The sequence below is a fragment of the Lithobates pipiens genome, unplaced genomic scaffold (assembly GCF_037356315.1).
Source record: "Lithobates pipiens isolate NorthernLeopardFrog02 unplaced genomic scaffold, aLitPip1_a1.2 Scaffold_8, whole genome shotgun sequence".
NCBI lineage: Eukaryota > Metazoa > Chordata > Amphibia > Anura > Ranidae > Lithobates > Lithobates pipiens.
The window spans coordinates 275,757,709-275,782,210 of NW_027507903.1; the positions used below are offsets into that span (position 1 = coordinate 275,757,709).

The 24,502-nt window shown below is 39.6% G+C and overlaps 1 protein-coding gene across 1 annotated transcript in view; it reads right to left on the reverse strand.

Moving 5' to 3' along the window:
* Positions 1–24,502, reverse strand: part of LOC143962680 (dynein axonemal heavy chain 3-like) — a 2,426,925-nt gene that overhangs the window by 1,434,657 nt on the left and 967,766 nt on the right. Inside the window, exons 29-30 of the mRNA XM_077472045.1 lie at positions 21,222–21,341; positions 9,094–9,264 (exon numbers count right to left, since the gene is read on the reverse strand). Coding sequence (XP_077328171.1) covers positions 9,094–9,264; positions 21,222–21,341 — 291 coding nt within the window. The remainder of the gene's footprint in view (positions 1–9,093; positions 9,265–21,221; positions 21,342–24,502) is intronic.

The window sequence follows — 24,502 nt, forward strand, 5'->3', positions numbered from 1 at the left end:
TTTGAGAAACCTTGAAAACTTTTATATAGAATGTTATTTCAAGCTTAAATCTATGCTGAAATTGTTTAGCCCTTTGTAAATGTAAATTTATTACCTTCAGTCAACTTTATGTTATTATTTCATCCAGTGATACAGGTATTGAAAATTAATTACAAAATCATGCATAAGGGCTCTAAAGCCCTAGTTTTCTGTATGTTCAGTGGTGCTATTTCTCCTGTCCTAGGCCACTGGTCACTGGTAACATCCCCTAATGTAGTTCTGTATGCAATGTAATTACGTCACTGCTGGCTGACACAGGGCTAAGATATACTCTCCTGTAATCACCCATAATCATGCCCCCAGGCCTTTGTTTATTAATTTCAGAGCCTCCCTCAAGGAGAACAATGAGCAGCACAGCAGTGTCATTACCAAATCTCACTCCAAATCTCATGAGACTAGCAATCAGAAGCAGCAGTACCTTAGATCTCAACTGATATATACAGTATAGATATAAGACTGTCGAAAGAGAATTGCCTAGACACGTACATTTAAGCTCCACATGGGCCGAATGTTGGAAGACAATGGGCTGGTTAAAAAAAAAAGTCTGACATTTGACCCCTGTCTATCTGACAGAAGCCAACCGACTCACGATTAGCACTCTCAGCCCATGGCAGAGAGCACTGGTTGGAGTGTTCTGGCGGACCGTCCCCCTGAAAAAAAACTGTTACTGTGTACTAAGGATGAGTCAAACACCCCCGGTTCGGTTCGCACCAGAACAGCGAACAGACCTAAACGTCATGTGAACCTTAGAACCCTATTAAAGTCTATGGGACTTGAAAGTTCAAAATCAAAAGTGCTAATTTTAAAGGCTTATATGCAAGTTATTGTCCTAAAAAGTGTTTGGGGGCCTGGGTCCTGCCCCAGGGCACATGTATCAATGCAAAAAAAGTTTTAAAAACAGAAGTTTTTTCAGGAGCAGTGATTTTATTGTGTCACTTCAAGCATTATTAAAAGTGTAATATTCCTTTAGATTTCGTACCTGGGGGGTGTGTATATTATGCCTGTTAAGGGGTGCATGTTTCCCGTGCTTAGAACTGTCCCTGCACAAAGTGTCATTTCTGCAGGAAAAAAGTTATTTAAAAGCACTCGTGAATTGTCGACTCCCCATAATACAGAGAACAGCCATTGAAAGTCATTGATAAAAAAATAAATAAATAAAAAAGCGTGGGGTTCCCCCCAAATTCAATTACCAGGCCCTTCAGGTCTGGTATGAATATTAAAGGAAACCCTGTGTAAAATGTAAAAAGAAAATACGTGGGTTCCCCCCAAATATCCATACCAGACCCTTTATCCTTTAATTTGTTAAAAAACACACACACACACACCAGTGGGAAAAGTCCTTTATTAAAAAAAAACTAAAAAAAAAAAGATTCCAGTGGTGGTAATCTACTCTTGCTATTCAGCGATGGATGATCTCTTCTCCGGGGTCCAGCGATGCCTGATCTCTTCTCTGGGGTCCAGCGATGGGTGTTCTCTCCCGATGGTCCAACGCAGAGTATTCTTCCTGTCTCCACCGGAGACACTGCAGGTTTCCGTTACATCAGAGGGGGGCGGGGTCACCCGCACATCACTGGGGAAGCCCGGTTTTCCCCTTGTGTCAGAGGGGGGCGGGGTCAGGTGACGGTGGCCCCGTCCTCCTCAACTAAAACCTGTCAGGCTGCCAGGATTCCCACAGTGTCTCCAGTGGATACAGAATGGGAGAGATCACCTATCGCTGGACCCCAGAGAAGAGATCACCCATCGCTGGATAGCAAGAGTGGATTACCACCACTGGAATCTTTTTTTAATTTTTTTTATTTTAAATAAAGGACTTTTCCCACCGATATGTGTGTGTGTTTTTTAACAATTTTTTACACTTTCTTTATGAAATGGTAGGGGTAATTTTGTACACCCTTACCATTTCAAATGGGGGGGAATCTGGGGGTCCCCTTGTTAAAGGGGGCTTCCAGATTCTTATAAGCCCCCACCCACAGACCCCTACAACCACCGGCCAGGGTTGTGGGGATGAGGCCCTTGTCCCCATCAACATGGGGACATGGTGCTTTAAGGGGTCACAGACCCCCAAAGTATCCTCCCAATGTTGAGGGCATGTGGCCTGGTACGGTTCAGGAGGGGGATGCTCTCGTCCCCCCCTTTTTTTGTGGCCTGCCAGGTTGCATGCTCGGATAAAGGGTCTGGTATGGATTTTTGGGGGGAACTCCACGTAATTTTTTAAAAGAAATTGGTGTGGAGTTCTCCTTAAAATCCATACCAGACCTGAAGTGTTTGGTATGGATATTTGGGGGGAACACCACGTCATTTTTAAAAAAAAATTGACGCGGGGTTCCCCTTAATATCCATACCAGACCTGAAGGGCCTGGTAATTGAATTTTTTTTTTATCAATGACTTTCAACGACTGTTCTCTGTATTACAGGGAGCCGACAATTCATTATAGACGCGAGTGCTTTTAAATTACTTTTTTTCCTGCAGAAATTACACTTTGTGCAGGGACAGTTCTAAGCACGGGAAACACGCACCCCTTTACAGGCATACTATACACCTCCCCCAGATACGAAATGTAAAGCAATTTTACACTTTTATTGTTTCACTTTAAGCATTATTAAAATCACTGCTCCCGAAAAAACTGCAGTTTTTAAATGTTTTTTTTTGCATTGATACATGTCCCCTGGGGCAGAACCCAGGCCCCCAAACACTTTTTATGACAATAACTTGCATATAAGCCTTTAAAATTAGCACTTTAGATTTCTCCCATAGACTTTTACAGGGTGTTCCGCGGCTTTTCGAATTTGCCGCGAACACCCCAAATAGACAGGCAATGTTCGAGTCGAACATGAGTTCGGCTCGAACTCGAAGCTCATCCCTACTGTGTACTCGGCTTTACCAGGAAGTGAGCTGCTGTTTTTCAGAAGGAATTCAAAACAAGTAGATTTATCAGTGTACTGTGTAGGCACAATTAACATTTCTTAAAGCAGTAGAACACTCCTCAAAAAAATAAGTAAAAATAGGCAGTGGGCAGTTTAGGTCATAATGTGCTAGTATGCATCACATATTTGTCAGACTTACCTGAAAACAAAGCCCTTCAGCGGTGCACCATCACTTCCATCCTCGCCCGGTCTTGGGGGTTCATGGGGTTCAACTATATGAATGGCCGAGCTGTCCATGACAACACTCATGTGTCGCTGTTTACGGGGTGTTTCTGAAGGAATGGCATTGGGTATGCCGTTCCTTCAGAGCACATGCGCCTGTCATGTCAATGGCTGCATCTAAAGTAAAAATCTCCTAAACTGTACACGTTTAGGAAATATTTACTGAACCTATACGTAAGCCTTATTATAAGCTTATCTATAGGTAAAAAGCATTCATGAGAGTTGACTCCCACCTTATTGTTTCCTATAGCAGAGTGAATCTTAACTTTTTGAGTTTAGTTCCACATTAAGTAAACATGCTTGGCATAGGCTTTTCTTTTTTCCAGTCAACCTCATTTGTGTGAAGGTATCAAAAACATCTTCAAACAACCCTATAAGGCAAGAGAGAGCAGCTTACTTGTCGGCACTAGAGCTTTAAGAGGTGTGTCAATTTTTTGAGTAGAGCCTGTTTCAAAGTACCCCTCTATAAATGGTGAAAAAAAGGGCTGAATCAATTGGCTTTAATATAGGAGTATTACACCTTGATATGCCACCTGGTGCAATACTTATTAATGACAATTTAGAATGGGTTTTGTAGGTCTCTTCTGTGTGTTGTGTATAAATCTTAGTAAATGTTTCAGTTTTTCATTTGTGCATGTGTTGTGTTCCAGTTGCTACAATTTAAATAAGACAGTCTTATTTGAGATTGCATTTTGCTCATTTGTCCTTTTTGCTATAATATTTATGCTTTTCTATCACAATTATTGTACATTTGTAAAAAAGACAGTTGACTGAACTGTTTGTACAGGTATGGATATGTAATAATCCAATATACTGTATAAGCATATTTAGCTTTTTGAGACTTTGGGAGCACTTTATAGGATAGTTACTAGTTTGTTTATTGAATTGGTATCTTCGCTAGTTACATTTGTTTAATTTTTAGTGTATGCATTTGTTGCATTCACTTAATTTTTAGTGTACACAGCCCCTTTTTATTTTATTAATCCGCCCAGAATGGTATCAGTATCATGCATTTCTGCACATTCATTAGCCATACATTTTTCTCTGCACATTCATTAGCCATAAATTTAATCTCTGCACATTCATTAGCCATGAATTTAATCGGACATAAAATTATCACCTAATGCCGTGTATACACAACTGGACTTTTCAACGGACTAGGTCCAACAGAATGAATCTGCCGGATAATTCAATAATGTGTGGTCTTCATCGGACCTTTGCTGTAGAAAAATCAGACGGACTTTAGATTTAAAACATGTTTCAACTCTTTTCGATTGACTCAAGTCTGGTTGAAAAATCCATTCATCTGTATGCTAGTCTGACGGACAAAAACCGACGCTAGGGTAGGTATTGGCTACTGGCTATGAACTTCCTTATTCTAGTCCTGTCATACGCCATTATGTTCAAACCCATCCGACTTTGGTATGCTTGTGTGTGGTCAAGTCCATTCATTCGGAAAGTCAGTCGGAACTCTGCCAAAAGTCCGTTGGGAAGACCATTAGACCTAGTCCGTCAAAAAGTCTGGTCGTGTGCACACAGCATAAATGTTGTGTTTCATGCTGAGAAAAAACTGTTAATTAGGTAACAAATATCACAAACAAATTTCCAGCATCCATAGCACCTAGTTTCTCCTTATTTAAAGATAAAACTGACATCACCTTTAAGGCCCTTTCCATACAATACTTTAACATGTCAGTTTTGATACCCTGTTTTGATTGAGTGCTCTGTGATTATTTTTTAATTGCCCCCTTGAAACAGACTAAATGCTGACAGGTATCAGAATAATATGTCCCTGTGTGGCTAGCTTGACTTTCTACTAGGGGAACACCAGCCTGGTGTTAAGAAAAGGCTATCAAAACACCCTGTAAAGTAGAGTCCTGTGGATTTTTTGCTCAGGTGTATAACTGCAGCCAGGTCAGCCAGAGGAGGTTCTACTATGTATATTGTCCTCAGCAATATTGTCTCGCAACAATCTTGTTTCTCAGTTAATCTTGTCTCTTGCTAAAGACCATCTTATCTCTCAACAACCTAACACACTATTTGAAAAATCACTCTAAATTCAGTAATTTAGACAGTCCATTTGTTTTTCGGCCAGTTAATGGGCACAAAATCAATAATCGTTGGGACATTTTTGAGTCAAAAAAAACGAAGGACAAGTTTGGAAATTTTCTACCGAATGAACGATAAATTGAAAGGTTAATGTGTTTCCCATCCGAACTGTCTGCACTAGGTATATGTAAAAAAACTAACAAAAAATGCTTTAATTTATGTCCATTGAATGATTTATTGGTCATTACATGATATTGCAATTGTTTGCACTTACAGCCAAATGTTCAATTTTCGAAAATGAGTGCGACCGATTTTTCATATGGTGTATTGTCAGCATTAGTTAGGCCTTCTTTCTATCTACTCACACCTTGAGCACCGAGTTACAAAGATTTAGAACTTTTCACTAACACTTCATCTTCAAAAGTTGTATACACAAAAGACCCTTCCAGAATGTTAATATCCTCTTCTGGCCCAACCCCATGGAACTAAACTTCTCAGCTATTGGCCATCTAATACATATGCAGTAATAACTCATTGAACCACCTCAAACACAGAACTCTGAGATTGTACAAACCTCAAACCAAATATAATATTAATCAGGCATCTGGGAATCACATTCTTAAACTTTTATGTATTTTATTTAAAAAAAAAAAAAGGCAAAAGGAACAGAATTTCCAACAGCTTAGCCTGAAAAGATCTTCTCTGACAGGATGTACATTCTCTACACACATGTCAATTCTTTATATATATATATATACACACACACACACACACACACACACATTTATATATATATATATATATATATATATATATATATATATATATATATATATATATATATACATATACACATATATATACATCTCACAAAAGTGAGTACAACCCTCACAGTGGACAGAGAGATAGCTTGATTTAGATTAAGCAGGCAGGTTATTCAGTTAGTGGCAGTGTAATTGATATATATGTAAAGTCAGTTTAGTATACAGTATCTCGCAAAAGTGAGTACATCCCTCATATTTTTGTAAATATTTTATTATATCTTTTCATGTGACAACACTGAAGAAATGACACTTTACAACTAGCAAGTGTACAGCTGAAATTGGCTGTCCCCCCAAAAGTACTCAACACACAGCCATTAATGTCTAAACCACTGGCAACAAAAGTGAGTACACCCCTAACTGAAAATTTCCAAATTGGGCTCAATTAGCCATTTTCCCTCTCCAGTGTCATGTGGCTCGTTAGTGTTACAAGGTCTCAGGTGTGGTAAATTTGGTGTTATCACTCTCACTCTCTCATACTGGTCACTGTAAGTTCAATATGGCACCTCTTGGCAAAGAACTCTGCGAAGATCTGAAAAAAAGAATTGTTGCTCTACATAAAGATGGCGCAGGCAATAAGAATATTGCTAAGACCCTGAAACTGAGCTGCAGCACGGTGACCAAGACCATACATCGGTTTAACAGGAGAGGCTCCACTCAGAACAGGCCTCACCATGGTCGACCAAAGAAGCTGAGTGAACATGCTCAGCGTCATATCCAGAGGTTGTCTTTGGGAAATAGATGTATAAGTGCTGCCAGCAATGCTGCAAAGGTTGAAGGGGTGGGCAATCAGCCTGTCAGTGCTCAGACCATATGTCACACACTGTATCAAATTGGTCTGCATGGCTGTTATCCCAGAATGAAACTCTTTCTAAAGATGATGATGCACAAGAAAGCCCTCAAACTGTTTGCCAAAGACAAGCAGACTAAGGACATGGATTACTGAAACCACATCCTGTGGTCTGATGAGACCAAGATAAACTTATATGGTTCAGATGGTGTCAAGCATGTGTTGCGGCAACCAGGTGAGGAGTAAAAAGACAAGTGTGTCTCTTGCCTACAGTCAAGCATGGTGGTGGGAGTGTCATGGTCTGGAGCAGCATGATTGCTGCCGCCACTGGGGAGTTACAGATAATTGAACCATGAATGTCAACATGTACTGTGAGATACTGAAGCAGAGCATAATCCCATCCCTTCGGAGACTGGGCCGCAGGGCAGTAGTCCAACATAACGACCCCAAACACACCTCAAAGATGACCACTGCCTTGCTAAAGAAGCTGAGGGTAAAGGTGGTGTACTGGCCAAGCATGTTCCCAGACCTAAACCCTATTGGGCATCTGTGGGGCATCCTCAAACGGAAGGTAAAGGAGCGCAAGGTTTCTAACATTCACCAGCTCCGTGATGTCGACATGGAGGAGTGGAAGAGGACTCCAGTAGCAGCCTGTGAAGCTCCGGTGAACTCCATGCCCAAGAGGGTTAAGGCAGTGCTGGAAAGTAATGATGGCCACACAAAATATTGACACTTTGGGCAAAATGTACCCAATTTTTTCCCCTTATGGGGTGTACTTACTTTTGTTGCCAGAGGTTTAGACATTAATGGCTGTGCGTTGAGTTATTTTGAGGGGACAGCAAATTTATACTGTTATACAAGCTGTTCACTCACTACTTTACATTGTAGAAAATGTAATTTCTTCAGTGTTGTCACATTAAAAGATATAATTAAATATTTACAGAAGTGCGATGGGTGTACTCACTTTTGTGAGATACTGTATATATATATATATATATATATATATATATATATATATATATATATATATATATATATATATATATATATATATATATATATATATATCAGTGGGGAAAATAATTATTTGATCTCCTGCAGATTTTGCAAGTTTGCCCACTTTCAAAGAAATGAAGGGTCTTTAAATGTTATCATACAGTAGGTGTATTTTAAATGATAGAGACATAATATCAATCAAAAATCCAGAAAAATAAATAAAACAAATGCTCTAAATGAAGATGCAGTTCATTGACTAAAATAAATATTTGATCCCCAAGCAAAACATGACTTCGTACTTGGTGGAGAAACCTTTTGTTGGCAAGCACAGAAGTATGATGTTGCTTGTAATTGGTGACCAGGTTTGCACACATCTCAGGGGGGATTTTGGTCCATTCTTGTTTACAGATCTTCTCTAAGTCCTTAAGGTTTCTTTGCTGTCTTTTGGTAACTCAAAGTTTCATACATTTTCTATAGGATTAAGGTCTTGAGACACTCCATGACCTTAATGTGCTTCTTTTTGAACCACTCCTTTGTGGCATTGGTGGTATGTTTTGGGTCATTGTCATGTTGGAAGACCCATCCACGACCCATCTTCAGTGTTCTGGCTGAGGGAAGAAGGTTCTCATTCAAAATACATGGCCCCATCTATTGGCCCATCAATGCAGCAAAATCAGCCTGTATCTTTATCAGAGAAATAGCCCCAAAGCATCATGCTTCCACCTATTTGCTTGACTGTAGAGATGGTGTTCTTAGGGTCATTGTCAGCATTTTTCTTCCTCCAAACATGGCGAGTCAAGTTATTGCCAAAGAGTTCAATTTTGGTCTTTTCTGGCCACAGCACTTTCTCCCAATCCTTCCCTGAATCAATTAAATGTTCATTGGTATGATTGTACATGTGCCTTCTTGTTGAGGGGGATTCGCTGTGTTTGGACGAAGAAAAGTGCTGTCTATGACCAAAATCCCTTCTAAGATGTGTGCAAACGTAGCCACTAACTACAAGAAATGTCTTACATCTGTGTTTGCCAACAAGGGGTTCTCCACCAAGTATTAAGTCATGTTTTGCTTGGGGTCAAATATTTATTTACTCACTGAACTGCAACTCAATTAATAACACTTGTATCATGTGTTTTTTTCTGGATTTTTGGTCTCTATCATTTAAAATACACCTATGATAAAAAATTATAGACCCACCATGCTTTGTAAAAATTTGGTTTATTCAGTTTCTACTGACAGTACACTATGGATTACCTTTAAGTTATCCGGCAGTTCTGCTCTTCCTGCGTACCCAGGATTCATAGTAATAAATACTGTGCATGATGAGTCCAAACATATTTCAGTACCTTCAAACACAAAGGTTTGCACTTGCTCTGATATAGCACGTTGAATTGTCTGAATTTGCTGGGCAACTACAGAAAGCACCTAAAGGATGAAAAAAGAGATTATATTACTGTCTTTTCATAGCTACTGCTGAAAATGTTAAAGCTCAATTTAAATCTAACACCTCTTCTTTATAGTTCTGTACCTACTTACAATGTATTTTTTTTTTTTAGTGGTGCTTCCCATCCCACTTGGCACAATGGTTAAACGGTGTCTTTTGGACTACACTGTCATATTTGGATACAAATTAGATCTAAAAGGAAAGTTTGATATCCTTTGAAAATAGAGGTAGCTAGTGCAATGTTTATATAAACATTGATATGTGATATCAGTTAGGTTCCAATACAAGCCTGTGAGCAAAATAGAGTTTTCTAAATAAAAAAAATTGCAATTAAAATTCCATGTGTGCAATTTTGGATAAAGAGACAGTCATACAGGAATCAAGATCAAAGCTAAAGTCTAAAAGATAATGGGTCTAAAAGCATCATTGTAAATTAGGCCGCGTAAACACGCGCGGACTGTTCGCCCAACTTTGTCCGCTGAACAGTGTTTGGGCGGACAGTCCGCTCGTGTGTGGGCTTTCAGCGGACAGTTTCAGCGGACAGTTGGACGGACAAGGTTTTTCGGAAATTCCGAAAAACTGTCCGCTGAAACCTTGTTTGAGCGAACAGTCCGCCCGTGTGTAGGCTTGTTCGTCAAACAAAGTTGCGCGCATGCTCAGAAAGGATTTTCACGCCGAAAGCTATAATGCAGTGTATAGGACGTCGTATTTTTCGTCCCGTCGTACGTGCCGTTCAAGTCATCGCGCACGGTTTCAGCAAACTGTTCGTTCGTCGTGTGTGGGCATGTCCGTCCATGCTAATTTTGAGCGGACTGTTTGCCGAAACTGTTGGACGGACAAAGTTGGGCGAACAGTCCGCGCGTGTGTACGCGGCCTTAGACTACATGACATCTACAGCAAATGATACCTCAGGCAATGCGGCACAGCCACATATGTGGCTTAGGTAACGTGGTTGTAAAATAGGTGAATCAAGTATTTAGATCCTCTGAAGAAACACTCCAGGCTTGTGCCATCTGCTGTGCTCCACCACCAACATACAGTATTTATAAGCTTCTTACCAAAGGCACTAGACCTCTAATTCTTGAATGTTAAGGACATCAGTGACAGAGGTGACCGGCTGGGGACCGATTCACCTTGGGTTCACAATTGTCTCAGTGCCAAAATAAGTACAACAAAGATTATGTGGAAGAAACAGATGCTAGATAGTGTAATACAATTTAAAACCACTGTGTTATACAGGTCAGTGAGCAGATCTGAAAGCCATAGGGCCAGAGAGCGTATACTTTGATGTAGTTGACAAGATTAGCCATTTCAATACTGGGCACTCCCTTCCTGCTCAGGCCAATTTTCAGCTTTCAGCACTGTTGCGCTGTTGCGCTTTGAATGACAATTGTGCAGTCATGCAACACTGTACCCACACAAAATTTTTATAATTTTGTTTACATAAATAGAGCTTTCTTTTGGTGGCATTTAATCACCACAAAGTTGTTGTTTTTTGCTAAATAAAAGAAAAAAGACTGAAAATTTTTAAAGAAAACACATTTCTTCTTGTTTCTGTTATACAATTTTGTAAATAATCTTTTTTCCTGAATTTAGGTCAAAATGTATTCTGATACATTTCTTGGTTAAAATAAGCCAAATCAATATATATATATATATATATATATATATATATATATATATATATATATATATATATATATATATATGTGACCCCGCATGCTTGGCCAATCACATCGCCGGCAGTGAGGAGAGCCATAATTGGCCAAATTATAGCTCAGGGGTGTTTAGTACACGCCCCACACTATATAAGACAGCTAAAAAAAGGGGGGTATACAGAATGCCCCAAACAGCCACTAATCCCACACTCACACTTCATGCAATATATATAGGCTTCACACAAAAATACTCAAAGCGGTGAATCTTACTGCCCCAAATATGAAAAATGTGCTTTCAGTGCTACAAAGTAATGAACAAACAATCCTCCTAATTATTAATGACAAGATGCTATAGTGCATAAAAAGGTGCCATAATATCAGTCAGGGGAAACTCATTAATCTTGTTAGAAAAGCCACTATTCTCTGCAACCAACTCCTGTTTGTTTTGTTATACTGCAGTCCCTTTAACACTTCATAACATCATACGCTGGTCTCTTGATCTTTATTCATATTTTTCCTTCTGATTTATAAGCAGATTGTTCCACCGAATGCAGACATGCAAAAGAAACACAAAGAAACCACAATCGTGTGATACTGCAAACACGAAATGTGGCTGTGCTGCTTTAGATGGTCCTACTCACAAAACCAGTAGTGTACACGAGTGATAGAGCGTCAGGTTAGCACTCCTCCTCACAACCCTTGCCCGGTGGTTGTGGGGGTCTGCAGGTGGGGGGCTTATCGGAATCTGAAAGCCCCCTTTAACAAGGGGACCCCCAGATCCCCCTCTGTGTGAATTGATAATGGGGTACAAATGTACCCCTACCGTTTCACAAAAATTGTCAAAAGGATGGAGATGGAGAAGAAGAACATCGAAGGAAGACCAGAAGAAAGAAGATGGAAGAAGAAGCAGAAAGAAGAAGAAATTAATAAAGGACTTGTCAAAAACCGTCTCTTGTGTTTTTTAACCCTTTTGACACTTTTTTGTGAAATGGTAGGGGTACATTTGTACCCCATTACCAATTCACATGGGGGGCCAGGATCTGGGGTCCCTTTGTTAAAGGGAGCTTCCAGATTCTGATAAGCCCTTCACCACTGGGCAAGCGTTGTGGGGATGAGGCCCTTCTCCCCACCAACATTGGGACAAGGTGCTTTGGGGGGCTGCTACCCCAAAGTACCCTCCCATTATTGAGGGCATGTGGCCTGGTATGGTTCAGGAGGAAGGCACTCTCTCGCCCCCTTCTTTTCCTGCGGTCTATCAGGTTGCATGCTCGGATAAGGGTCTGGTATGGATTTTTGGGGGGACCCCATGCCATTTTTTTTCATTTTGGTGCGGGGTTCCCCTTAATATCCATACCAGACCTGAAGGGCCTGGTATGGAATTTAGGGGGACCCCCACGCATTTTTAAAAAAAAAATTGGTTCGGGGTTCCCCTGTGGGGAAATTCCCTGTAGTTTTTATCAATTAACTTTTATGTGCATTGTCGGACCGACATATCATTATAGCCGGGAATAGTTTTAAATGACTTTTTCTTTTAGAATTGTCATTTTTCTGTCAGACTGTTCTAAACACAGGAAACATGTGCCCCTTTACAGGCATACTATAGACACCTCCCAGGTACACAATTTCAAGGAATATTACACTTTTATTTTTTCACTTTAAGAATTATTAAAATCACTGCTCCCGCAAAAAACGGCAATTTTTAAAACATTTTTTTGCATCGATACATGTCGCCTGGGGCTAGACCCAGGTCCCCAAACACTTTTTATGACAATACCATGCATATAAGCCTTTAAAATTAGCACGTTTAATTATTCATGTTCGTGCCCCATAGACTGCGGTGTTCTCGTGGTCGAACAACTTTTTGCCTGTTCGCATGTTCTGGATGCAAATCGAACAGGGGGGTGTTTGGCTCATCCCTAACTGGAACTTGACTTCCATCCAATTCAAATCACTACTACAAATAACTACTGCAACTAAACAAACTGTGGTGAAGGCTTGAAAATCGCCTTAGTATAGTATAAACCAAGAATAGAATCACCTAGGCCATTATCCACTCTAAAGTAAAAGCTATTTTCTGGAATAAAGTTCAAAAATACGAAATACTATAGCTTCCTCAGGTAACCCACTTCTTACCCATGAATTTTGATGAATCCCGGTTACTTCCCTAATGTCTCAGTCCTACCACCACTAACGCCCAAATACATGCAGATCATCTGCACATCAATCCCCAGAAATCTTCCACCCTCTTCACACCATTGCCCTTCAACTCTCGTTATTTTTCATCCATCCACTTGGTGACCACCACTCTTCAGACCCTTAACTACTCTGATATATACCTGCCCTTTCCCTCTTGCCTGAGCAGTTGTTCATATATTGCAGCAAAACTTCTATGATGCTTCCTACTGTTATACTCCTACTGTTATAATGGCATTGCATGTTTATCATTGTGATGATTTTTCTCCTTCTGAGTCTAATGCCGCGTACACACGATCAGATTGTCCGGCGTACTTAGTCCGCCGAAATGCATTTCAGCGGACAATTCGATTGTGTGTGGGCTTCAGCCGACTTTTGCAGCGCAAAGTCCAGCGGACTAATGCCGCGTACACACGATCAGATTTTGTTCGGCGTGCTTAGTCCGCCGAAACGCATTTCAGCGGACAATTCGATCGTGTGTGGGCTTCAGCGGACTTTTCCAGCGTGAAGTCCGGCGGACTAAGAAAGTATTTTTGCACTCCAATCTTCTTGGGTTTCAGCGGACAATACGTTCGTCAGTATGCTAGTACGGCGGACTAAGAATGACGCATGCTCAGAAGCAAGTACAAAAAAAGGAAGCTATCGGCTACTGGCTATTGAACTTCCTTTTTCTAGTCCCATCGTACGTGCTGTACGTCATTGCGCAAGCGAACGTCGGACTTTCTGTGTGTCCGTGTGTGGCCAAGTCCTTTCGGTAGAAAGTCCGCCAGACTATCCGCCGGATTGTATGTCGGACTAAGTACGCCAGACAATTCGATCGTGTGTACACAGCACAATACTACTCAATTGTATACTTCTGTGATATAACCTTTGCTTTAAAGGGGTTATAAACCCTTGTGTTTTTTTTTAAATAACAAACATCATACTAACCTCCACTGTGCAGTTCATTTTGCACAGTGTGGACCCGACCCTCGTCTTCTGGGGTCCTCCAACGGCGCTCATGGCTCCTCCCTCGCATCGGTGAACCCCCTAAGGGAAGCGCTCTCACTGGGGGTTACCTTGCGGGTGCGCTCCCGAGTACAGCTATTGAGATCTGAGTATATCTTCTTTTTAATAAGAATTAGGGTACTCACAAAAGAAATTAAAAACTGTCATGAAAAGTCTTCTGCGGTGCGTCTAGCAGACATGATGAAGTCAGCAAGCCAAGCTCAACTACTTGGGTTAAATTGCCACCTTCAAATGAAAGGACAAAGGGCAAAAAATAGGCAGGAAATCCCACCCAGGCAGGTTTGCAGTCTGTGGTAGTTAAGGACTATGTGAAGTGTATGCTCCATTCCAGACAATCAGACTTGGGGATCCTGACATTTAGCAGCTCTTTGAAATTTTGCTGAGAGCCATAGAAAATTGGAGAATTGGTTCATGCACCCAGAGGTGTGTCTCTTGGTGTCTAGATTCAACATTCTCTCCACTGCACCTTTTTTCCTAACCTGTTGTGCAGCATAAAGGAAGGAAGGAAGGGAATTCCTGTGATTCTGACTGTACTGGCTTGGCTAGGAAGAATGTGGTATGCAGATATTGTAAACCTATTGGCAAATGAGCTTTAGGCTCTTCTAGATTCGCCAGATTTGCGGTTAAAGGTTCTGGCCCTCTATCCTGCTTTATGGTTGCTGGCTTTGATAACATGACTGTTAAAGTCCATGTCCTTAAGGTGTTTCTGTACCCTTGTAATTCCTACCCCCTCAAGGCAAGAAAGTCAACCTCCAGGAAGGTGTACAATTATTATTATTATTATTTTTTGTCACGTTTAACAGGAATTAATTAATTTGTAATTACTGAATTCACTCCCAGCCAAGAAAAATGCTAGCTGGTCTTATGCACATGCCAAATTTAATCCAGAAGTAGAGCATATGTTCTATGAAAATCAAAACTTTGACATAGTACTAAAATGAAAAGTTGTTCCAAATAAATTAAGTCCATGATAACACCATTTCATGGTTGGAGGAATATTTTTTATGCTTTCTCATTCTCATACTTTCTCATTCAAATGTTTAAATGAAATTCTACAGGGCCAACATTATTATGTAAATTTTTCTGACTTTTGGAAAGGTGGGTGATCAAGATAAAACATCTCCACATTACCATGAAAGAACTTATCTGTAAAGACTTTCAAGTCTGTGCCACACAGAGACAATATAATTATATTTAACAATTCATATTGTTTATTGTAAATAAATAATTCAAAAGTACATGCAGTATGTACAAACATTTCTTAGTACACCCATGTTTCCCTCCAGGGGTCAACCAAAATAGATAATAAATAACCACCTATATACACTGTATATGCATATTATTCAATAGTGTACATTAGTTAAAATATGTGTAATCTTGTATAGTATATTGTTTGAATTAGTCCAATAGATAAACCAAAAGGTGTCTGGGTTCTCAAAGTGTTTCATTATCTGATTATTTAGGATAAACTATTTAATATGTAATAATACTATTACCTTACAGTATTTCATAAGTGTCACTCCACTATAACTGAAAAATTCACCTATGTTGAAGAGACAAGATAAACCCAAGCCAATGATGTCAATTAATTCATATCATTGGCTTTGGCTTACCTTGTTCTTTTACTTTTACCTTCTGTCTGATTTTCTGACCAATTGTTGGGTCTCTGAACTGTGAACACAAAAAAGGGGGGGTAGTTACATGCCAGGAAAGGAGGGGTCAAACTGAGTACTTGGGATTTAAATTAAATCTGCCACAATAGATAAAAGTAAGTGGCCTTGTTGACATACTCTTTAATGGTGAAAACTCTGTGACCTTTGTACAAATCATGTTATGCATGTTCTGCATTTGTGGGAAAGTGGCTCATCAAATAGCCACAAAAATGCATATGACAGTCTATAATTTTGAACGTTTAAAGACAAGTCAGCAATGGCAGCCCATATTTCTATCTTGACAGGATCATTTTAAAACTCCAGAAAAAGGAAATCGAGTTAGAATAACTGCCACTTTAAAAAAAAAAAAATGTATCGATTCACTTTAATTCTTGTCTCTGCAATTCCAGAACATGGATGAATAGAAGATACACAAAGCATTAAAAACTTCAGATATTCTTAACCACTTGACCCTGGAAGGTTTTCCCACTTCATTACCTAAGCATTTTTTGCTATTCAGCACTGCGCTACTCTAACTGGCAATTTTTTGGTCATGAAACACTGTACGCAAATGAAATGTATATCATTTTATATCAATTTGTTCAACACATAGCTTTCTTTTGGTGATACTTGCTTACTTTTTTTTATTAAGCTAAAAAAAGACCAGATATTTTGAAAAACAAAAAACCCTATATTTTTTACTTTGTTATAAAACACATCAAATAAAATCACATTTCCTCTTAAATTTAGGCCAAAATGTATTCTGCTACATCCCAATAAGTATTTATTATATTAAGTGTAAACGTTATAGGTTTACAAAGTTTGGTATATATATTGGAATTAATGCAGCTGTTGAGGCTACTGTATACTAGTAAGGGCAGTGATCAGTGACTTATAGTTCGACTGTGATAGTGTGGTGGGCAATCAAGCACTCAGTTTCACTGGCTGGGAGGGACACTGACTCACACTGACATCCCTAGTGACACTAATACAGAGACCAGTGATAACATTGTACAGTATACTAATGACACTGGTTAGGAAAGGGTTAACTTCAAGGGGCACTCAAGGGGTTACCTGTGTGCCTAACAAGTGTGTATCGTGTGCTGCTTTTACTAATGGGTCTGGATGATTTTTTTTTCCAGCTTTGTGTGTTTGTAAATCAAACCTGATTAGCAGGTTTCAGCAAAAGTCATTGGCTGAAACCTGCTGACAAACTCATGTCCAATCACAACATGAGTGAAGTTCAGTAATTGTATTGTGAGCAGGTGGCAAGTGGTTAAACTTATCCACTCTAAATGTTGTTGTTGTTTCTCTTCTTCCAGGAGATCTAGCCCATCATTCCCTGTACAAATTACATTCTTTGGAACAGTTAGTGAGCAGAAACCGCTTCAATGTGGGCATAGAAACCTGACTGAAATTCTAAACTCTTCCACAATCTAAAACTGAAAAAAAAAGCATTACGTCTGGTGTTGGGCTTTAAGAACTTGTATTTGGAAATGTTTTCACGCTGGTTCTTTTGTAATGACAAAAATAACACTGTGAAACTTTAAAGGATAAAACATAAAGAGAAGGTCACCACTCCAGTATGCAGCACTGAAACTGGCACTTTATTCAACAACTCATAAAAGCCACAAAGCAACTGCTACGCATTTCAGACCAACAATAGGCTTAACAAAGGATTTGTTAGTCTGAAACACATAGCAGTGACTATGTTGCTTTTAAGAGTTGCTATATAAAGTGCCAGTTCTACAATGATAAATGCTGGAGTGACAATTTTTTTGCTGTATTTGCTTTCTTCTAAATTTTTAATTTTATTAAAGAAAAATTACAGACATGGTATTTTTTTATAGTTACGTTAGTCCATCTTGCAGCAATGTAACTATGTATATACCATACCTAACCAATGCCCCTGGCAGCTGGAAATCACTAAGGTAACAATGTCTCCACTTGCTTCTGGGTCCCATGCTGAGCAGCCGACCAGATACATTGTGCTTGCAGTAGGTTGGCTGTTCAGCACAGACAGCATTCAAGGAATGCTTTGCATTTCTGAATCAAAGCAAAGCATTCTTTGGATGAGGTGGAGAGCAGAGAAGCACCACCCTGCCTCTCCACCTTGTCCAATCAGGGACCACTTTGCATTCATTCAGAAAATGCAACACATTCTCTAAGGCCCCTTTTACACTGGGCACTTTAGCACTGGAAATAGCCTCTGCTAAGCACCTAAAAGACCGCCTCCCATTCATTCAAGTGTGACTTTTCACACTCAGGTGGAGCGCTTGCGGCGCATTCCGAAAAATCCTGCAAGCAGCATCTTTGGGGTGGGTTGGGAGTGCTCTATTTAGCTTTTCATCTTACTTGACCTCTCCAAACAGATAAAGTTTGAATTCTAATAAACACTTTCATTTTTAAATACGCTCAAAGGTCAGGATTATGAAATACTGTGCATTTACCAACCGTCTTTGAACACTTTGGTGTCTTTTCCAAATTTTCTTAGCACCCTAGGCACACCATCATTAACATTTTAAAAGACAACACAAATAAATAAATACATGAGCTGTTTATTTAAACAGCGTGAGAATTGGATTTTTGGCCTGTCACTCCCTTCTTTTCTATCTGCTGGTATGTGTTACATTGTAGTAGAGTCCTTAAACTGACATTGACTATTACTATTATATTATGGTTCCAAAGACTCAGTACACATGTGGATGCATGGTGTTGTGTTGCACTGGACTGAAGATTGCATGCAGCATTTGGGCTGAGGCAGTCCTGAGTTTCACAGAGTCCTACCAGTCCAGGGACGTGCAGTTAGGGGAGGCAGGTGCCATGAACATAAAAAAAATTGAGCTTCGTGGGTCAAAGCTCCACAACTTGGGGTCACAGGTCCTATCCCACAACTGTTCAAAATGTGGGGCTCCTGGCATCTATGGTTCCAGAGATACAGGGCTCCTTGCACAGCTTGTCAGAAGCTACATACAGCGCCACCAGTTTAAATACAAGCTGGCACATGCTGTTTTCAGCAGACAGAGAATGAGCTTACAGTGCCTCTCACTTCTTGTCAAAGGTACCCAATGTACAGCTTGGAGCCTTGGACCAATGGTAAAGCACCATTGGTCCAAGCTGTCCAATAAAAATGCTGCAGCGGAGGCTCTCCTCTCACTGCAGTATCATAGAAGGGGACATGTGTCTAAAAGACAAATGGTCCCTTCCAGCCCAGCCCTCTTAACTACAAGGAAAAAACATGGGTTTATGGGTATAAGGTTTACCCATAATCCCATGTTTTTCTCAAACAGTTAAGAGGGAGAATCTGCTGCTGCTGAAAAGGTTTTAAGCTAAATAATATAATATTATGCTATATGTTATAACATGATAATTTGTTATTTATCTATTTACTGTGAAATTACTGGTTTGAAATTATAAATTCAAACTTCAGCAATTTGTCTGTTAAGCCACCTGCATGAGTTCAGTTTTTGAAAATATAGTAAATTACCTTAAAAACAATATATAATAATTATTTGTAATTATATCCGCTTGCCACCCAGGCTGTTTCTGACACTTTCCTCCTACGTGAAATAATCATAATTTAAAATTACTCAGGACCCCCAAACATTATATATATATATATATATATATATATATATATATATATATATATATATATATATATATATATACCGTATATACTCGAGTATAGGCCGACCCGAATATAAGCCGAGGCCCCCAATTTACCCCCAAAAAAACTGGCAAACTTATTGACTCGTGTATAAGCCGAGGGTGAGACATGCCTGTCCATCCCTGTGTGTCCGTCCATCCCTGTGTGTCCGTCCATCCCTGTGTGTCCGTCCATCCCTGTGTGTCCGTCCATCCATCCCTGTGTGTGTGTGTGTCCATCCATCCATCCATCCCTGTGTGTGTGTGTCTCCATCCATCCATCCATCCATCCCTGTGTGTGTGTGTCTCCATCCATCCCTGTGTGTGTGTGTGTGTGTGTGTGTGTGTGTGTGTGTGTGTGTGTGTGTGTGTGTGTGTGTGTGTCCAGCCTACCTTTGTCCCGAGCCTCCGTCCCGTGCCTTGCCTCCTTGCCTCCGTCCCGTGCCGTGCCTTGCATCCGTCCCGTGTCGTGCCTTGCCTTGCCCCCGTCCCGTCCCGTGCCGTGCCGTGCCTTGCCTTGCCTCCGTCCCGTGCCCTCTTCGTCGGCGGCCATTGTAAAATTCAAAAGCTGCGCCGCCGCCTTCGCCTGTGATAGGCGGAACACTGAATTTCCCAGCAGCCTGTGTTCCGCCTATCACAGACGTCGTATCATCCTCGTCCGTAGTACGAGGATGATACGATGTCCGTGATAGGCGGAACACAGGCTGCTGGGAAATTCAGTGTTCCGCCTATCACAGGCGAAGGCGGAGCCGGAGGCGCGGCTTTTGAATAGAATGGCCGCTGTCTGTCTGCTCGACACGCTGATCGAGCGGGCAGACAGCGATGACTCGAGTATAAGCCGAGGGGGGCACTTTCAGCCTCAAAAAAGAGGCTGAAAATCTCGGCTTATACTCGAGTATATACGGTATATATATTTTTTTTTTTTTTTTTTATGTCACACTTTATTTGAGCAGCAATTTTTCTAATGTATTTTTTTTTGTAGAAAAAACAGTTTTATGAATTAAAAAAAATACGGTTTAAAGCATCAACAGAAGGGTGATTGAAAAACATCTTAACATCTTAAAGGGAATTGTAAATATTTTTGATAAATGAGTATAACTAGTAGAATTGCAATCGCCTACATAATGAGAATCAAATACGCAAGTGTGAATATGTAACCTGTGTGGTATCTGGCTCTGATACTAGCCAGTGCCTCACCAGCCACAGACCTCACCGCACGTCCCTGTACCAGTCCCTTCTATTGCAAGATTGTTTTTAGTTAAAATGGTAAAATGGTGTGCTGAGCAGTGTAGTTTCTGGATGCTCTGCTACTGCCTTCTGTGTCTGGAGAGCTAGTCTTATACTATCAACTTCAGTCAAAATTATTCTTTAACCAACAAATGTAAGATGAGAAAGGGAGAAAACTCATTAAGGTTTATAACTTTCATACTCATTAAATAGTTAAGATATCTGCCAACAAAATGACTATATTAGAACAATTTAATTGTGCAGATCATTTAAAAGTACCTTAATATTTCATGACGATGAACATGGTATTATATTGAAATAACAAGAATTAAAAAAAAGGCTGTACTGTTTATGAATAAATGGTTTAAAGATTCATATTTTTCTTAAAATCATCTTATTCTGATATTAAAAGCCATGTTCTGTTTAGGTGTACATACACATGAAAGTACTAAATTTGAAAGTCAATATTTTATCTCTGCATTTATATTTGCACTTGCAGAATTGGTACTTGCAGTGCATATTAAGTTTTCTGAGAAAGTGTGTTAGAATTACCTCCAGCTCAATACGATTAAATTCATCAAAGCATGCCCAAGCTCCAGACTGTGCCAGACCTTTGAAGAATTTCCCCATGGCTTTATAGTCTAGTCCATCAGAGCAGTTAAAAACAACACACTGGAAAAAAAAAAAAGACATAAAAAAAAGGAAGAATAAAGAAGGTTATATTATCATAACAAAAAGTACAGTGAGTATATTTGCAAAGTAAAGAAAGCCTGAATACAAGTAAATAAATTAAATGCAGCTAAATCTGTTCTGATAATTCAAATTATTTAATTTAAAGCTATGTCCTATAGGTTGTGTATTTCATAATACTGGTAATTAAAACCAATTAAACCCTTACAAACCACTTTGACCTACAGGCAAGCCTAGATTAAGGCTTACCTGTAGGTCCAAGAAATATCTCCCAAACCTATACGGTTTAGGAGATATTTGCCTGAAGACGGGCACCGCTATCTACGGCGCATGCGCCGTAGACTGCGGTGCGCAGGCGCACTGAGCGGGGCATCGTCGATGACGAATCACAGCGCCGGAGCAGCGAGACCCACGGAGACCCACCAAGAAGATGGACGCTCGGAACTACAGGGGACAGCGGTGACTTCGCTGGCTCCTGTGTCAGGTAAGTGACACATAATGGACTACTATGCGATGCATAGTAGTCCATTATGCTTTGCCTTTGCAGGGAATGAAAGGGAAAGTAAACTCATCAGGGTTTACTTCCTCTTGAAAGTTATAAATACGCTTTGGGTCAACTGGTCAACGATACATTGTTAGGATATTTTGTAGACATCGGCATGATTATGTTGTGTTAATGCACTTTCTGATACTAAGTGTGAAGGTCTATCAAAATAAGTTCACAATGGGAGCATCTCATTATAATCAAAATCCAACGGTTTAACATTGCCGAAAAAGCAATCAAAATTGTATTTGTAAATTGTGCACTGTATAAAAGATTTTTTTTTAATCTATATGTGCATTTACTGCTATAATGAGAACCAGTTGCATTGTTGCTATTTTGGATGCCCAACATGTTAAATGATCTTGCAACAAATAAGTACAACAGAGCCGCAACTAACTCAATACAGAATATAGGGTATAATCAAACAGTGGGTGAAACCGGTATAATCTACTTGAAATCTGCAAAGTATACAGTATGTAGTGGTGTATAGCAACTGCAAACAAAATTCTGCATTTAGCCAAAATGTGAGAAACCTGTCACCATAGACTCAATAGCAGCTACATTTTAGTCTAAGGCCAACTCATATGCAGATCCAGGTAATGGGGAGAAAATAGAAGTTGCATGAATGAATACAAATGGAAAAAACTGATGAAGCTTGTGTGTACAGAATTTACCATTCAGACTTCCTGGTACCATCACCAAGTAATTGTATGCAGATGTCACAAAGGGTAAACTATCCCCAACTGATATATATATTTCCATTTATACTCCACAAGAGTTCTGATGTTGATAGTTTATCTTATGACAAATGTCATTAATTACTTGGCCGTTTGGTCACATTAATGTACATAGATATGATTACAGTTTTGTGGTGTATAGATATCCATGAAAATTCAAAAAAAATATTACTTGACCCTTTAAATTGAAATATTGCATTCATATAGTGCAACAAAGAGTTATGTATTGTGAGCTCAGTCCTTTTTAATAACTGTGAACAACAAAGAAAAATATATAATTTTGTGTTTGGCATTTAGCATATAGTTGCACTGACAAACACATTTGTGGCATTACTAATGGCAGCAAGCTAAATAATAAAACCAGATATCTTATTGATAATAAACTTGTCTGGCTACAAGGCATCACAAAGTTACCCATGCAATGGTAGGTGCACAGTATAGTTTGCATACATATTTGCATCCTTTTTTAGCAGGAACTTATGTAGCACAGACTTCTAGAAGAAGATAATTTTTTTAATAGTTTTGGATGCAATGGAGTAGAGTTAAAGTGGCGCTGAAGGCAAAACTTTTTTTTTTTTCATTTTGGATAGAGTATGGAATGGTTACAACTCCTGCCAATTTTTTATATTTTTTGCCATCTGTGTCCCATAGATGAGATTCCTTCTCACCTCCTGTCCCAAAGCCAAAACAGGAAGTGATAAGAAATCTTTCCAAAGTAAAGGAATCCCAGGATGTCACCAGAGTCACCAGATTTAATGTCCTCTTTAGAAGATTTCCCCTCTGTTACTGTTCTCGTGTAAACCCAAAATTTGGGATTTCCTTTTACTTTCACTTTTAATGCTGGTGGTAAACAGGACAAATAGCGAGTTACCCTAACAGGATCACAGGCAGCAATAAAAACTGACAGGTGTTCGAATCCCTTTCCACTCTATCCAAAAGTAGAAAAAAAAAAGTTGTGCCTTTCGATATGCTTTTAGCATTTCTGTGGCTCTAAAATTATTATTTTGATTAGTGCAATGTGAGGCACAAAATGTTGGATTATCAGTCAGAAAAATGCTACAAAGATAATATGACGAACAAGCTTGTAATGATAATAAGGTTAATCAGGTTAATAGTCTCCCTGAGTTAATGGATGCTGTGCTGAAATACAAATGCAAGCTTTTCTAAGAATGTCTGCCTGTTCTGTATCTCTGGCAGGGATGTACTTATTTATTAGGCTGCTTTGGCGGAGGAGTGGTTATCTTTTGTAAAGGAAAGCATATACAGCAGCAAAAACATTATTGGGACTTCTAATTCTTCACTATAGTGAAGAGAAATCTTTAAAAAAAAAAAAAAATCCTGTTGTTAGGTATTGTTTGTATTTATAGGCTTTTAAAATTCTAAAAAATGTTTTTTTTTTCTATTTTTAAAATGTATTATTATTATATTTAATACTGTAACTTGCAAATACAAGTATCAACCATATTGTTCTGTGTCACGATCAGAGGGTAAGACCACCTTGGACTGTAAACGCAAGATCTAGCGGGCCAATGGAATAACTAAACAGGTGTACCTGGATTCCAATCCTCACATATGTGGGATCAGTGTGATTGTGTGCAAACGGAAGTGTCCCAGAGTCACAGGATTTAAGGAGCCACCTGGTCCTACTATAGCCACTAGAGGTGTGGATATTGCGCTGCAAGGTAGCCCCCAGGTAGTGAACCGCTAGCACACACATGCAGACATATTGCAACCACATAGCATGCTGGAAGGACAGGCACAGGAGACAGGAGACTAGGTACCAAGGAAAACTACTGCAGCTAGCTAGGAAGGGACACCAGAGGAGATGACGCCGGGAGCAAGCGTAAATTGCAGGAGAGAGG